The following is a 15,240-nucleotide window of genomic DNA, read 5'->3' as shown; positions in this document are numbered from 1 at the left end:
GGCCAAAGGTAGGTGATTTGACATAGTGACAAGGATGAGTGTGAGGCAGAGACTGACTAGAAAGCCATTTTACAAACAGAATTCAGAGGGTTTGCTCACTGATTACATGTGAGTGGAGAGGGGACAGGAGGAGCACAGGTGACTCCAAGCCTTCTTCACTCAGGTGATGGTGTGAATAAGGCATTAATAACCTTGAGAAGAAATATAGGGAGGAGAACTGGATGGAGACCTGGTGAGAAAGACAATTGGGTTGACTTTGGATATTTTAAATTTGAGATGTCAGTGGACTACTCATCAGAGGTTCACATCTTTTAAGGATATTAATGTAAGGAACTGAAGCTTCATAGAGGTCTAAGATGTATTTGAAAGTAACTTTGAAGTAGGGGATGGTTAAAGCAATGGAAGTGGGCGAGGCTCTCTAGATAGCATGCAAAAGGAGAAGAACCAAGAGGACTTACCTCCAGGGGGCAGCAACATTTGGGGAGTGGTAGAGGGAGGCGGCAAGCCACCCACCTGAGAAGGAGCCATTAGAAACCCAAGGGGAGAACCAAGGGGTCACTGTCATACTCACGGAATCGATGAGCACTAAGGAGGAAAAACTTAATGCTATCCAATGGTGATACAGAAGAGCCAATTATGAAGAGACTATGTGAGCATCCGATTTATAACACCAGTGACACAGCTGAAATTAGACATGGAGAAGCCTGGAAATTAAATAGAATAAACTGAGAGATACCAGAAAGAGCCATCAGACATAGCTCATGTACACATGACAAGGAATCTGATTCTCATTTTCTCTTCTAGGAGCTGCAAATATTACTAGACTGTATTCCTTAGTAAAGAGGCAAAGGAAGCTTTTCTCAGGGACAACTGGGGAAAACCATACCCTACTGCCTGGACATAGATGCTAGAATTTTTGAATTGAATTAATGACTGAACTGTAAACACATTTGACCTAAACCTACCTTAGACAATTTATTAGGAACTCCCAGGAAAGCAGGGCCCTCTTACAGTAATAGCGGCTCCAGGAAGTGCTAGGGAGGACATCTGCAGAGATGGAGTGACTTTCAGAAAACCTCCAATATTTTGTATGTATTAAAGTCAGTCTCTACTGCTGTTCTGTGTTGATTATCCTAAGAATATTGGCCTAGCAGTTCTTACCAAGTTAAACGTGTTGTATGCAACCCAGCAATCACTTCTAGGTACTTTTCTAATGAATGAAAACGGATGTTTATACAAAAACCTGTATGTGCACGCTTTTATTTATCCTTTTTAAAGATTTTATCTTGATGTGGACCATTTTTAAAGTTTTTATTGAATGTCTTACGTTACTTCTGCTGGTATGTTTTGGTTTTCTGCACCGCAAGTCATATGGGATCTTAGTTCCCCGACCAGGGATCGAACCCACACCCCCTGCACTGCAAGGTGAACTCTTAACCACTGGACTGCCAGAGAAGTCACTGTGAAGGCTTACCAGTGTTATTAGTATTTGCCCAGATTGGAAACAATCTAGATGTCCTTCACCTGGGGACTGGATAAATAACTGTGGTATATCCATGCAACTCAAAGCTAAAAAGTGAGCGTGAATGAACAAGTGACACACGCCCTCAGCTTTGGTAAGCTTCAGTGTATCAGAGGAAGTGAAAGAAGCCAGACTTTACGAGTCCCATGATACGACATTCTGGAAAGGGCAAAACTAAGAACGGAAAACCTATCAGTGGCTTCCAGACACTGGAGGTAATGAGAAGCGTTGACAACATGGGGGTAGCAGGGAGAGTATTTTCTGGAGTTATAAAACTGTTATGTATCTTGACTGTGGTGGTGGTTGTTATACAACCATATGCATTTATTAAAACTTGCAGAACTGTACATTAAAAATGGTGATTTTACTGTATGTAAATTATACCTTATTAGAAACAATGAGAAAAAAGAATACCAGCCTGAGAATTAAGAGAACTGGGATCTAGTTTCAGTTTTGCCACTGACTAGCTGGGTAACCACAGACCATCCTCTAACCGTCTTTGGGTCTTGGTGCCCAAAATTGTAAAATGAGATTGGAAATTTTCTCAAAAAGTCTACTGATGTGCTCTACAAAGACTCCTTTCTTTAAGCAAGGTGGTGGACCAGATGGCCTATTCCAATTCAGATGGCCTACTTTAGTTGCTAAAGTATCGTTGTGGGGGTGACTGGACTAAAATACTCAGTCTGTACACATGGTTCTGAAAAGTCTTCTTGGCTTAGGGAGTAGTGTTTCTAATTTGTGTTGTTCCATAAGATGGAGCTTTGGGCAAGTCCATCTGGTCATGTAATTCTCAACTAAAATTCAACACATATATTTTTGACAATGTGGAAAAAGCCCTTTGGGAAACACTAATGTTTAATGAGCTATAACTGGCCTTGGTAAACAATCATACTCTTATTTTTTTTTTTTTTTTCATTTTGCAGGCACTAATTAAAAAGGCCTTTGAAGACTGGCAGCATTTACTGTCTTCATTTGCCTTATCCTCCAGCTGGAACATCGCTTTCTACTGCTTAAATTTACCCAACCTTCACAGTTACTGTTACATTTTTATATTATCCATGTATCTGTAGCCAAGAAAGACACTGAAAAGGGCATTGCAGGAGTGGTTCTACACTACAGTGTTCCTGAGGTTGAGGGAAGCAATTACAGCTCAAAGGGGAAGATATTAAGAATAAAACTGTAATCTTGATGATGATGTTAAAAGTTTACACTTTTGACCTTGTGAAGCAGGGGTCCACAAACTATGAACTAGAAATTGTGCTTATAAATAGAGTTTTATTGGTGCACTACTATGCCCCATTCACTTCAGATTGTCTGTGGTTGCTCTCCCATGACGGATGGGGGCGGGGTTTTACAACAGACATTCTATGGCCTGTAAAGACTAAAATACTTACTATCTAGCTCTTCCCAGAATAAGTCTGCCAGCCCACTTTCATAGACTATGCCATGAACTGCACTATATAGTTTTCACATAAAATCTCATGCAATCCTCGTATCATTGCTGTGAAATAGGAATAACTCACTGGACAGATCAGAGGTGATACAGTGTAATGGATACAGTTTGCTGTCAAGTCAGACAGATCTGTACTAGGCTTTTTACTAGCTGTCCGAAACTGTATCTATTATTTATATTCTCTGACCTCAGTTTCCCCACAAGTAAATTGAAGCTAACGACAGTACTGATTATGCTAGGGTAAATGTCAAGGGTTGATGTGACAATTAGTGCATTGCTTTGCATATAGTAAATATTTAATACTCATCAGCTATATGAGAAATGGCTTTTAGTATCCCTGGGTGTTTTTCTTCCTAGAAATATCCTGTAATAAAGAGCTAAGGGTGCCCCCTGTAAGTTTGATTATAGATTAATTTGGTGGATCCCAGAATAATTTGCACCACTCTGTGTATTACATAAAGCACCTTTTTTTCCTTGTCTCTCATGCATTGAGCATAATAAATAACATAATGATATTATTTCCTGGTCTGTACTGCATTTCACAAAAGACAGCTGCAGGTGCCCTGATATGGTTGAGTTTCCTGCAGGAACGTGGAAGCAAGCAAGACCACCAGATGAACAGCCTGGCCACTCCACAGAAGACCAAAAGGCTGCAGGAGGGAAGGAAGCACCTCAAAGGCACCAAAGGGAATGAGAGTAAAGCAGGGCCAAACACTGATTATGTTGCTGGCAAATATCAGGCAGTTACAGGGCCATTGTGAATAAAGGCAGGGCAGTTAGAAACCAGCATTTTAGCTGAAGGATGGTTTTGGCTTTAGATAATGAGCTGCTTCAGGAATTCTTGTCACAATTCATTGATAGAGCCCATAAGTGGATGACTATGAGTCCACCATACACATTTTTAAAGCACCTTACAGTTTTTCTCTTTGGTCAGCATGCAGAAGAGGGGCGGGAAGAAAAAGGAGGGCAGAAACTTCATCTCTCCTGTGCTCAGATAACCTACAGTGACAGGCCAGAGCCCTCCTGGTCTATTTGTGACGATTTTGGCCATATTACTGTCATGGGGCTCCTGGTGGCTAAGTGACAATGACTGGTATAGAAGAAAAGTTTCAGGCAAATTTTAAAACATCAGTTAAAAGTTAGAAAATTAGCCTTAATTATCTATTAGTTTACTTCCTCTAGAAACAGGGTAGAATGAGCTTTCAGATGGATGTATCTAATTTGGAGGTCTGATTACAAACTGAAGTAACTGATTTCTGTATAATTTCTACATCCAAAAGGATGTTGTTTCCTTGAGAGGAAATCTTTAGAGTCCATTCATTTGTTTCATTTTGGAGTTGATTTCCAAGTTTGTGGCAGGTTCTTTTGAATGCCTCTAATGGGGTAAGACTTCATTCTTGGAGAACTGGGTTCCTCTTTAGAAATGGCAGCCCAATATTTAGCTTTAGGTCTTGTAAATAAAGTGGGTAATCAAGCATGGAGAAACATGGTGGGTCCAAGATAAAGCTTGGAAAAAAAACAAATAATCCAATTATAAAATAAGTAAAGGATCTATAATAGATGTTTACCCAGAGAAGATACACAAATAGCCAGTAAGGACTGAAAAGGTGTTCAGTATCATTAGCTGTCAGGGAAATACAAATCAATATTACAGTGACATTCTACTTTACACATATTAGAATGGTTATAATAAAAAAGACATACAATAACAAGTGTCGGCAACTATGTGGAGAAACTGAGACCCTCATAGACTGTTTGTGGGAATATAAAAGGGTCCAGCTTGCTCTGGAAAACAGTCTGGCAGCGCCTGTAATGGGTACACATGGAGGTAGCTTATGACTCTAAGATTCCATGCCCAGGTATATACCCAAGAGAAATGAAAACAAGTCTATACAAAATGTTGTACAAGAATGTTCAAAACAATATTATAGAAAATATCCAAGATTCATAAGCAATCCAAGTGTCCAACTGATGAATGAATAACTCAAATGTGGTACATTCATATGATGAAATACAATTTGGCAATTAAAAAAAATGAAATATTGACACACGCTTACAACATGAGTGGACCTTAGGAACATTATTCTAAGTAAAAGTAGCCAGTTGCAGAAGACCACGTATTGGATTATTCCATTCATAGGCAAGGTCTAGAATAGGCAAATAGAAAACAGATTAATGGTTTTTAAAAGCTGCTGGTTGGGGAGCATTGGGAAGAAATGGGGAATGACTGTTAGTGGGTATTGGATTTCTTTCTGGGGTGATGAAAATGTTTCAAAATTAATTGTGGTGATGGGTGCACAACTCTGTGACTGTACTATAAAATCACTGAATTTACACTTTAAGTAGTTAAACTGTATATTCTGTGAACTCTATATTCTGTAGGTTATCTCGATAAAGCATAGTATAAAAATAAAGCTTTGATATAAATTAAGGAGGTTGATTTAATTTTGTGGCTTCTATTACTGACCACCAACTATGTGCTGTGCTTACTGTCACACTGCACTGAGTGAGAGACATATATATTTGAGCTCATTTAATTCTCATAACACCCTATGAGGTGAGTAGATTTACTGATCTCACTTTTCAGAGATCAGGAAATTGGAACACAGACGGACTAAGTAACTTCCATGAAATAACACACCAGTAAGTGTTGGGGCCAAGATTTAAAATTCAGGCCTGTGTGAAATTCACGGTTTCTCCTTGTTTCTTTTAAAATACTTTATTCTTTAAACAGTTAATATGAACATATTTCAAGACACAAAATGACTTAAGAAGCATAAATCCTGTATCTCCCTTCTTCCCTGTCCCACAGGTAAGAGTCTGTATTAGCTTCTTGGGTATCATTTCCTTATTCACATAAAGCACATTTGCATATTTCTCCCTCTTTCATTTGCAAATGCAGCACCCTCTCCACCTTGTTCTGCCCCTTGCTTTTTCTACTTCATTCATCATCTCCAGATCCTTCCATATCATTAGTCCTCAATCTCGTGTTTATAACTTCGGAGAACACATCGCCCGGATGTACCACAACGTATTTATCTGGCCTCCTAATGGTGGACACGCAGGTTCTTCCTAAACTTTTGCTACTCCATTAAAGCTTATGTTTTGAAATTGTCTTCCACAGCATGAAGGAAACACATAAGAAACTTAATCAGTTGTGAATTAAGTAATCATCCTCACAAACTGGCTCCTTTGAAGGCAACAATCCTCATTTAAATGTGTGAGTAGGAAAATATTTCTTAAAAACAAAAATGAATTGCATCACACTAGAATCATAGTCCCATGTGAGCTGAGAAAGACAGTGTATCTCTAGAGACTGGAGAGGTGAGTTACACTCTTTCAAGGGAAAGTGCAGGGATTTCCCAAAACGAAGGAACGTTCTAAGACATCTGTTTATACCTATCTAGTATATTATTTCCAGTGATGAATATTTTCAGAGATGAGGGATCAAATATTCAATACTGAATCACATTATCACTTGCCTGGTGCATTTTTATATGATATACAAGTTAAGTCATTCAGTTCACCTGGGTGGAATGGAGTTACAATTCTTATTATAGCAAACCTAGACCCACAATGTTTTAAGGCAACCCTAGCTGATTTTAGAACTTCTATTATGAATCATAAAATGACTTGTCAATTTCTGTTTCCCTTTTCTTTTTTTAAAGAAATCATCCTTTCAATAAGGCATGGATTTTCAAAGGCCATCCGACATAAAATGAGTTTGAACATTAACATGGAAAGGACAAGCAATAAAAAAAAAAAGTAATAGGAGTGCAGACAAAATTTCCAAGAGCTAGAGAACATGATCTCTTCTTCTAAAGGGAATGGAATGAAAGAATTCTAAAGGCACTGCTTTTCAAAGTGAAAGAAAATGACAACTGGATCGAAAAGGCTGAACTCCGCATTACCTTCCCAGAACACAAACATATATTTAGCTTAATAGAGTTGAGTACCATCTCAGGAAAAATCTTATATATTATGCATCTAGGGCAATGAAAGCTGTAGAAAATGATTTTGCAAAGCAAACACATGGCAGACTGTCAGTAGCAGAGGCAAAAAAAAAAAAAGAAAAGTCCAAAGGTACACGTGATGAGTTCAGGTCTCAATTCTGTGTCTCACCCCAGGAGGAGAACAGCAGAGCGGAGGAAACGCCAGATGCTGAACAGAACCGGGCAGGGCGGCACTGTGACTGGAGCTGAAATGGTGTGTGTTTTCTGATTACAAATGTAATACGGATTTATACTTGAAGATTGGAAAATTTTAGAAAAATAAAAAGAAAACAGAATCACCCACAGTGTCACTCCCCATGGAAAACCATTATCAAAATACTGGCTAAACCATTTTCAACTCTTTTCCTATGTGCATATAAAAATATGTCTTTACAAAATTGGGCTCATATTATAAATGAAATTTTATATGTGACCTTTCCCCCTTCTTCCTATTACTTTGAGTACTTTCCCATGTTGTCATATATTCCTTGAAGATATAATTCCAATGACTCCATTATATTGTATCTTCTCAGTTTACGTAGAATTATCTGATTCTCCCTGTATTGCTGAACTTCTAGGTTGTTTTTAATTTCTCAGTTTTATACCTAGCACTGCAATGGACATTCCTCTGATAAATCTTTGAATCTCTCTGTACTTCTTAAGAGAAACTTAAAAGTATATCACTAAGTTGGATTCACATGTAAGTCACTTAGTGTACCTGTTAACTGTAAATTTACCACTGAAAGTCTCTGGAGACCAAAGCAGATAATGCACACCAAATAAACAATATATTTCCATATTACCTGAAGTCTGTATCTATCCTTCTAGAACGGTCATCTTTCAGGCAGTACTTTACTTCCTCTAGGCAAACAGACTATTACTGGGTTAATCTAAATGCAATAACATGAAACTTGGCTGACCCAGATTTCTTCAATATCAGTATGCATGCAATTACAATATTCTACAGGTTGAAAAAGACCCAAGGCTCTCAAAAATACATATTTTATCATCCTTTCATCCAAAATGGTGTACAATGAGCATTAAAATAAAACAGGGTTATAGCTGATGGCAGTTGATAGCAACCAGATCTTACCTAGACATATAACTTACAGATAACGTGCCTTAAAGTTTTCTTCAAGACTCAACTTTATTCTGTCACTTCCAGTTACAGGGCTTTTAAACGCTTTCAACAAATTGAAATTAATAATGATTCTTCTTTAGAACTATATGGTTGCAATACTCCAGTTTTAAATTCTCCATAGTGCATTTAAAATTTTATTCTATTTGCTTTTCAAGATGATAAATAGGGTTTGCAAAATTTCTAGAAAGTGTGTGTATACATACATATGTATGTTCATATATATGTGTTGTTGTTGTTTAGTCGTTAACTCATGTCTGAGTCTTTTGTGACCCCATGGACTGTAGCCTGTCAGGCTCCTCTGTCCATGGGATTTCCCAGGCAAGAATACTAGAGTAGGTTTGCCATTTCCTTCTCCAGGGGATCTTCCCGACCCAGGGATGGAAACTGCATCTCCTGCGTTGGCAGGCAGATTCTTTACCACTGAGCCACCTAGGAAGCCCCCACATGTATTTATACACACATACACACACACACACATATATATATACACACACACACACACATGGACAGAGACATACCTCTAAAATGTTTTTCTCCCATTAGTTAGTGAAAAGTGAAGTAAAGCAAAACACAATAAAAATGCCACTTCTATCATGGCCATATGAACCACAGTGTCACTCAAATCCCAAGGACCCTGCAGAATGGGAAGTTAGACTCAAATAGCAGGGCAGCACTGTGCAGTTTTGCAAGCTGCACACTGTGCAACTCTAGGGGGTGCAACGGCATCCTGATCTGTGTTACTGGTACTCTCTGGGGCTTGTGCAGTGTGCAACCTCTATAGCTGGATATGATGGAAGACCTTGAAATTAGCTCAGATAATTCTGTTTGTTTATCCATTATTTATCTATACCTCCTTCCCCCTAGTGAGCTATGAAAAAGAGAAATTTTAGGAGGGGAGTGACCTTTAAATCTTTATAGGTTTTTTTTTTTTTTAATGAAAGAATTGTGCAAAAAAACACACACCCAAAACCCCAAAACAAAACAATCCAGTTTTTCCCCCAGCTCCCCTCTGTCGTGATGGTAAGGGTTTCTTTCCTCCCGCCTCCCCTTGCATCCACCCACTAGGCAGCAGCAGGGTACCTTGCGTGAGTAACTGTAGGTTTCTGACTTCTTCTCGCACCTTCAGCTGGAGCACCTGTTGCAAGATGAGCTGCCGGAGGTTCTCCTGGGCGATCCCCATTCGTTCAAGCTTTTTGTCTGTAAGTCTCAGCAGGGCTCGCCCTGCAGGGTTTCAAGAAATAAAAGGAAAAGCAGATGAACAATGCTGGAAAAGGATTTCCGTCTTCCTCTGGGCTGACCTTGCCGTAACAGAAGTCTCCATCTAAACACAGACACTTTAGAACAGAGGGTCCTCCTTTGTGCCCACTGACAGGAATGGATAGGCAGGATGGAAAAAAAAATCCACAAATTTAGAAAAGCACTTCAATTTTTATCTAGTTATCGGCAATCCCCAAATGACCCACGCATTGAGTTAAATAGAACAGCAACATTTTAACCTGGGTATTTGGGTCACGGATTGCAGGTTTCCATAGAAACAATGCTCTCTGTTGGGTGATGGGTTCTAAGGCTCGCCTATAGGAACCCGTGCCACTGATGAGCAGCCTGAAGAGTTAGATGCTCTAACTGTGGTTATAGGGAAACTCCAGCAATGATTAACCAAGTTACAATAATGTTTCTGTGAAACACGCATTTAATGTTCCAGGTTCCATCGGCAAGCATCCACCTCCTGTGCTGCACCCCTGGTGCTGGGCTGGAGTTCCGTCTTTGGCTGGTGGGACCTATGCTACTGTTGTTTTAGTCACTAAGTTGTGTCTAGCTCTTTTTGCAACCCCATGGACTGAAGCTCGCCAGGCTCCTCTGTCCGTAACATTTCCCCAATATCGGAGTGGCTTGCCTTTTCCTTCTCCAGGGGATCTTCCTGACCCAGGGATCGAACTTGCATCTCCAGTATTGGCAGGTGGAATTTTTACCACTGAGCCACCAGGGAAGCCTGGTGGGAGCTATGCCTTAGCTCAATCACTGGTCTAAGGCGAGGGTCCAGCAGGGCTGAGCGTGGGCATCGAAAACACTACAAAACAAGGAGCCTCAGGTGTGAGTGCCCTCAGAAAAGACACTCTGGGCCCTGGGTAGCCTGGAATAGTGTTGGTTAGTATAAGTCACTCAGTGATGTCTGACTCTTTGAGACCCCATGGCCTGTAGCCCACCAGCTCCTCTGTCCATGGAGTTCTCCAGGCAAGAATACTGGAGTAGGTAGCCATTCTCTTCTCCAGGGGATCTTCCCAACCCAGGGATCAAACCCAGGTCTTCTGCTTTGCAGGTGGACTCTTAACCATCTGAGCTACCAGGGCAGCCTGGCACAGATTCCTTTCAATCCCTTTCTTTTTCTGGTGTGGGGGTAGGGTCCTGCATGCTTCCCTTGCTACTGTGATTTCTATCAAGTTCTCCAACTCTCTCCACTCTGCCTGCCCTGGAATAAGCACACTTCCCTTGGAGAGTTTGTATAAGAAATAAAGGGAATGACTATTGCTAAATGTCACAGCACCCCCCTGTGCTCCTCAACACCCCCAGTCACCAGACTTGCAGGTCTTTTTTCACTTTAACTGATGACGAATAGACACAGTCCACCAGTGATTAAAGGTAAGTCTTTGGGTACACTTTGCTATACACTTCAGGAACTAAATTGTCTACCTCCTTGAAAAAGAAATCCAACAGCCCAAAAGTAGGGTTAATGGACATTTTTTTTTTTCTGAGGAATAGCAAAACCTGAGTGTCTTCTGAGTAGAGATAGGTGAATGGGGAGAAACAGTTAGGAGCAACCTGTGCTGTTCATGCCTCTCTTTACCTTCCTTGAATCTTCGCTAAATGCGTCAGTCAGAGTAAGTTAGGTTCCATGCTGCAGTAACAAGTAGGCCCAAAATATCAGTGGCTACAATGACGTTTATTTCCTGCCTATTCTCATGTCAACTGCAAGTCCATCTATTTTGAAAACTGCTGATCACTGTTATCAGAGGAAGAAGAGATGTGCTGGAAGGTCTCAGAGCAACAGTGAAATGCTCAGCCTGGAGTTACTGACAAATCTTTGGCCAGAATCAATCACAGGAACTTTCCCACCCACCAAGGGTCCACACCTGGACTGTGCTTGCATCATGTGCCAGGCAGAAGTGGGGGGAAGAGATACATCTGATGGGGAGAACTGATGAGGACCACACCAGTACTGATTTGGCTCCGGACGGGTGCCTGGCAAGGAAGTGAGTGCAGGAGGTTGTGGAGGTGGGTGGTGGTCTGAAGCCTCAATAAAATCTGTACGAGAAAGAGGAAGGAGAGGTGGGGGAAGGGGAACCTGAGGAAGCTTAGCAAGAGCAGGCAGGTCATGGCGGCCAGGAGAAAGGAGGCAAGGGGCACACAGACACACACACGCTCTCAAGTAATCGTGTCTGTCTGCTGTAATGGGCAGACTGATGCCCTTTCAGCCAAAGATGTCCCTGTCCTCATCTCTGGGACCTGTGAGTTTGTTACTTTATATGACCAAAGGGACACTGCAAATGTGATTTCATTAACGATCTTGAGATGGTAGAGTATCTGACATTATCCATGTGGGTCCAGTCTAATCATGTGAGTCCTTATAAATGAAAGAGGGAGACAGGAGAGCCAGAGAGGGGAGAGATGTGATAGCAGAAGCAGGCACTGGAGTGATGCGGCCACGAGCCAAGGAACTGAGCTTCCACATGCTGGAAAAGGCAAGAGAATGGATTCTCCCCGACACCCTCCAGAAGGAATGTGGCTTCTCCTTGATTTCTGCTCCTGAAGACCTATTTTAGACTTCTGATTCCTACAACTCTAAGATAATAAATTTGTGTCATTTTAAGTCACTAAGTCTGCAGTAATTTTTTACAGTAGCAATTGGCCTTGTGACTGGAACTCAACATGTTTTGGAGAAGTCAACTCATGGCTTTAGATTTCCTTTCCAATTCCTTTTTTAATTTCTGGGCACTGGCGTACTCCAAGATGGAGAGCTAAGGAGTGGTAAGTCTAAGTCCCAGGCTTCTAGGACAGCCCTGCCTTCAAATATTCTGCTATCAGACCTTGGTCTTGAAATTTCATTCAGAAAACACATAATGGGACTTGGGTATCATTTATGTGGCTATTGGCCTCCAAATAGCAGGAATCTAGTGCTTTATACAAGCCTTCAACTCAACAATGAATATTGCATTTTTTTTTTTTTTTAAGGCAAACTAGGGGACTTTCCTGGTCATCCAGTGGTTAAGACTCCACTTTCCAACACAGGGAGCTTGGGTTGGATTCCTGATTGGGAAACTAAGACGCCACATGCTACCCAGTGCAGCAGGGGGCACCCCCAACCAGAAAAAATGGCTGGTTAAAAAATGAAACACACAATTCAGATTATCCAAATCCCTTCCACCAGCAGATTGTAGATATCTCCCTTTCTGTTCCTCATTATTTGGGCTGTGGTTTCACAAGCTGGAACGTTCTGCTGAGGTGTTGATAGGGCAAAGGAGAACTTTGGTCCTGAGAGGCTGGCTGGTCCATCATTAGTGCTAGGAAGTCAAAGGGAGGGTTTTATTCTAGTGTGCATGGCTCAGTTTCTTTATAAGCAAAGAAACAAAGATGCTCCCATCTAAGAACCTCCAACTTCAACATTTCCATTAATGCATCTGACATGTCAAAGTGTGGATACAGAAGCCCAATCAGAATGTTATCTCATCAGTTCTGAATGGATAAGTTACAAAACTCTTATAACAGTCTGTGCATTTCACACTATGTGGTACAAACAATTATACCTATCAACATTTCACCTCTTACATGCTTAGCTGTTCAAGTTATTCTATCAAACCCTGAGACCATAAGTGTTCTTGCTGTTGTTATTTTTTTTTTAATTGTTTCCAATGATAGAAAGGAAAATTGAGAAAAGCTGAAGAATAGTTAAAGCATGAGAGTTTTTCCTAATTCTTACTACCATACTTTAGTTGTGCTTTATCTTCCTTGGTAAGAAAATAAAAGTCTTAGACTACAGGAGAGAGATTAAGGGAAATTATATGAGAATTTCCTGATAAAATTTCTTCTGGAAAAGATCATGATATGTACACCAAGGAATTTAGGAACAAAATCTGATTTGCTGACATCCCTGGATGGTTTTTACGGAACCATTCAAGTCTGTGGTTCCAAAAACTCTTGACAAGCATTAATTTTACAGGAGCAAATGCCTGGGCAGCCTCCTCACCAAACACCTCCTGCTGATCACAAAATAATAGTGTCTAAACAAGAGTGAGTCATGGGAGTGATAAGGAGTCAACAATCATCAATTATATCTTGTTTTTCGGCAATTTACATTGTCACTTTTTGTTGCTTATCATAAAAATCCAACTGTTAATTTAACAAACATTTTTTGAGCACTGACTGTGTCCTTGTGACTTTGCTATTCACTCTGGGGATAATGAGGAAGAAGACAGTCAGGGTCACTCCCGGAGCTTTCAGATTGATATGCAAGGCAGATAACGATCAATGTTTACAGGTGTGTCAATGTTAAGAAAGGGCAAATATGAGAGCCCAGACTGGGTGAGCTAAACTAGTCTTATCAGGGAGCTATCAGTGAGTCGGGTTATTAACCTGGACTTAGGGAGTAAGTAATAAGAGTAAGTAAATCAGACCAAGACCACTGGATAAAGCCAAGAGTTTTTAAAGAATCCAAAAACCACGTAGATGGGTTTCCCTGGTGGTTCAGTGGTAAAGATTCTGCCTGCCAAGCATGAGATGCGGGTTTGATCATTGGGTCAGGAAAATCCCATGGAGAAGGAAATAGCAACCGACTCCAGTATTCTGGCCTAGGAAATCCCACAGACAGAGGATCTTGGAGGGCTATAGTCCATGGAGTCTCAAAGAGTCGGACATGACTTAGTGACTAAACAGCATCTAGATGAATGAGGAGGCTGCTATTACAGACAGAAATTAGACAGTGCTATATGGCAACCCACTCCAGTGTTCTTGCCTGGAGAATCCCAGGGACAGCGGAGCCTGGTGGGCTGCCGTCTATGGTGTCCCACAGAGTCGGACATGACTGAAGTGACTTAGCAGCATTATGACCTTTCTAGTCCTGCCGTTTCTCACAGAGTCTTGACTGACCACATGGCTCTGTGGTCAGTTGCCTACACAGGGAGGGATCAAGGAGAGAGAAGTCTTCTGAGGACCTCCTTGGTGGTCCAGTGGCTAAAACTCTTCATTCTCAATGCATGGCGCCTGGGTTTGATCCTAGGTCAGGCAGGGAACTAGACCCCATATGCCACCACTAAGACCTGTCACATGCAAATAAATAAATAAATATTATTTTTAAAGTGGGGGAGAGAGAGAAAAGTCAACCCAATTTCAAAAAGGAAGCATCACCTAAATTTTCTGATACTCCAACTGGTACCAAATGGCATTTTGGTGATCCAGACTGTTGGGACTTTCACAGACTCATAGATTGGAGTTGGAAGAAGCTTAAAAGCCTTCATATTGATCATTCTTGTACCTTTTACCTCTTTCCTTTATGAAGTACTTACTGAGCACCATCTATGCCTGACCCTACTCTGGGTATTGGAGCTGCAGGGAAGCTTACCACTCCTGCCCAAGGAAGACAACACACATAAACCAATGTATGAGGGCAGACAGGGCCCCCTACTGGAAGGATGGTGCTATTGCAGTTAAGGTGGTGAGAAAGGGGTCTCTCTCAAGAGGTGACCTTGGAACACAAAGAAGGGTCGAGGCAAATAGAGGAATGTCAGGAAGGCTAGCGTCACTAGGGCAGAGAAGGCAAGAGAAGTGAACCTAGGAAATGAGGTCCAAGGGAAGGCAGGGGCCAGATCACACAGGGCCTTCCAGGCTTTGGTGAGGTCTCCTGACTTTATACTCAATGGGGACAGTTTTGAGTAAGGGATGAACTGGGCATAATCTCATATATGCAAAGACTCTCTTGGGTTACTAAGTGGGGAATGAACTGGGAGTGGGGAGTAAGTGAGGAGCAATGGCAAGAACCAGCACATGACCAGGGCTGTCAAAACAGGAAGCGGGGATGCCTCACTCTAGGGTAGAGGTAAGGACATAGTAAGAAGTAGTAGAATTCTAGGGACTTCCTTGGTGG

At 41.2% G+C, this 15,240-nt stretch overlaps 1 protein-coding gene across 4 annotated transcripts in view; it reads right to left on the bottom strand.

Annotated features, from left to right (window-relative positions):
• Nucleotides 1-15,240, bottom strand: part of SAMD12 (sterile alpha motif domain containing 12) — a 457,253-nt gene that overhangs the window by 185,969 nt on the left and 256,044 nt on the right. For 2 of the 4 annotated variants that reach the window (XM_040262017.1, XM_040262015.1), the window contains one exon: nucleotides 9,189-9,329. In XM_040262017.1, the coding sequence (XP_040117951.1) occupies nucleotides 9,189-9,329 (141 nt within the window). Of the gene's footprint in view, nucleotides 1-8,623; nucleotides 9,330-15,240 lie in introns of those variants that run through there. The other 2 variants (XM_040262016.1, XM_040262014.1) reach the window with 1 other exon arrangement.

This window comes from Oryx dammah, unplaced genomic scaffold, assembly GCF_014754425.2.
Source record: "Oryx dammah isolate SB20612 unplaced genomic scaffold, SCBI_Odam_1.1 HiC_scaffold_19, whole genome shotgun sequence".
Taxonomy (NCBI): Eukaryota; Metazoa; Chordata; class Mammalia; order Artiodactyla; family Bovidae; genus Oryx; species Oryx dammah.
The sequence above is the reverse complement of the archived record's forward strand: the minus strand, read 5'-3'. Positions and strand labels throughout refer to the sequence as shown.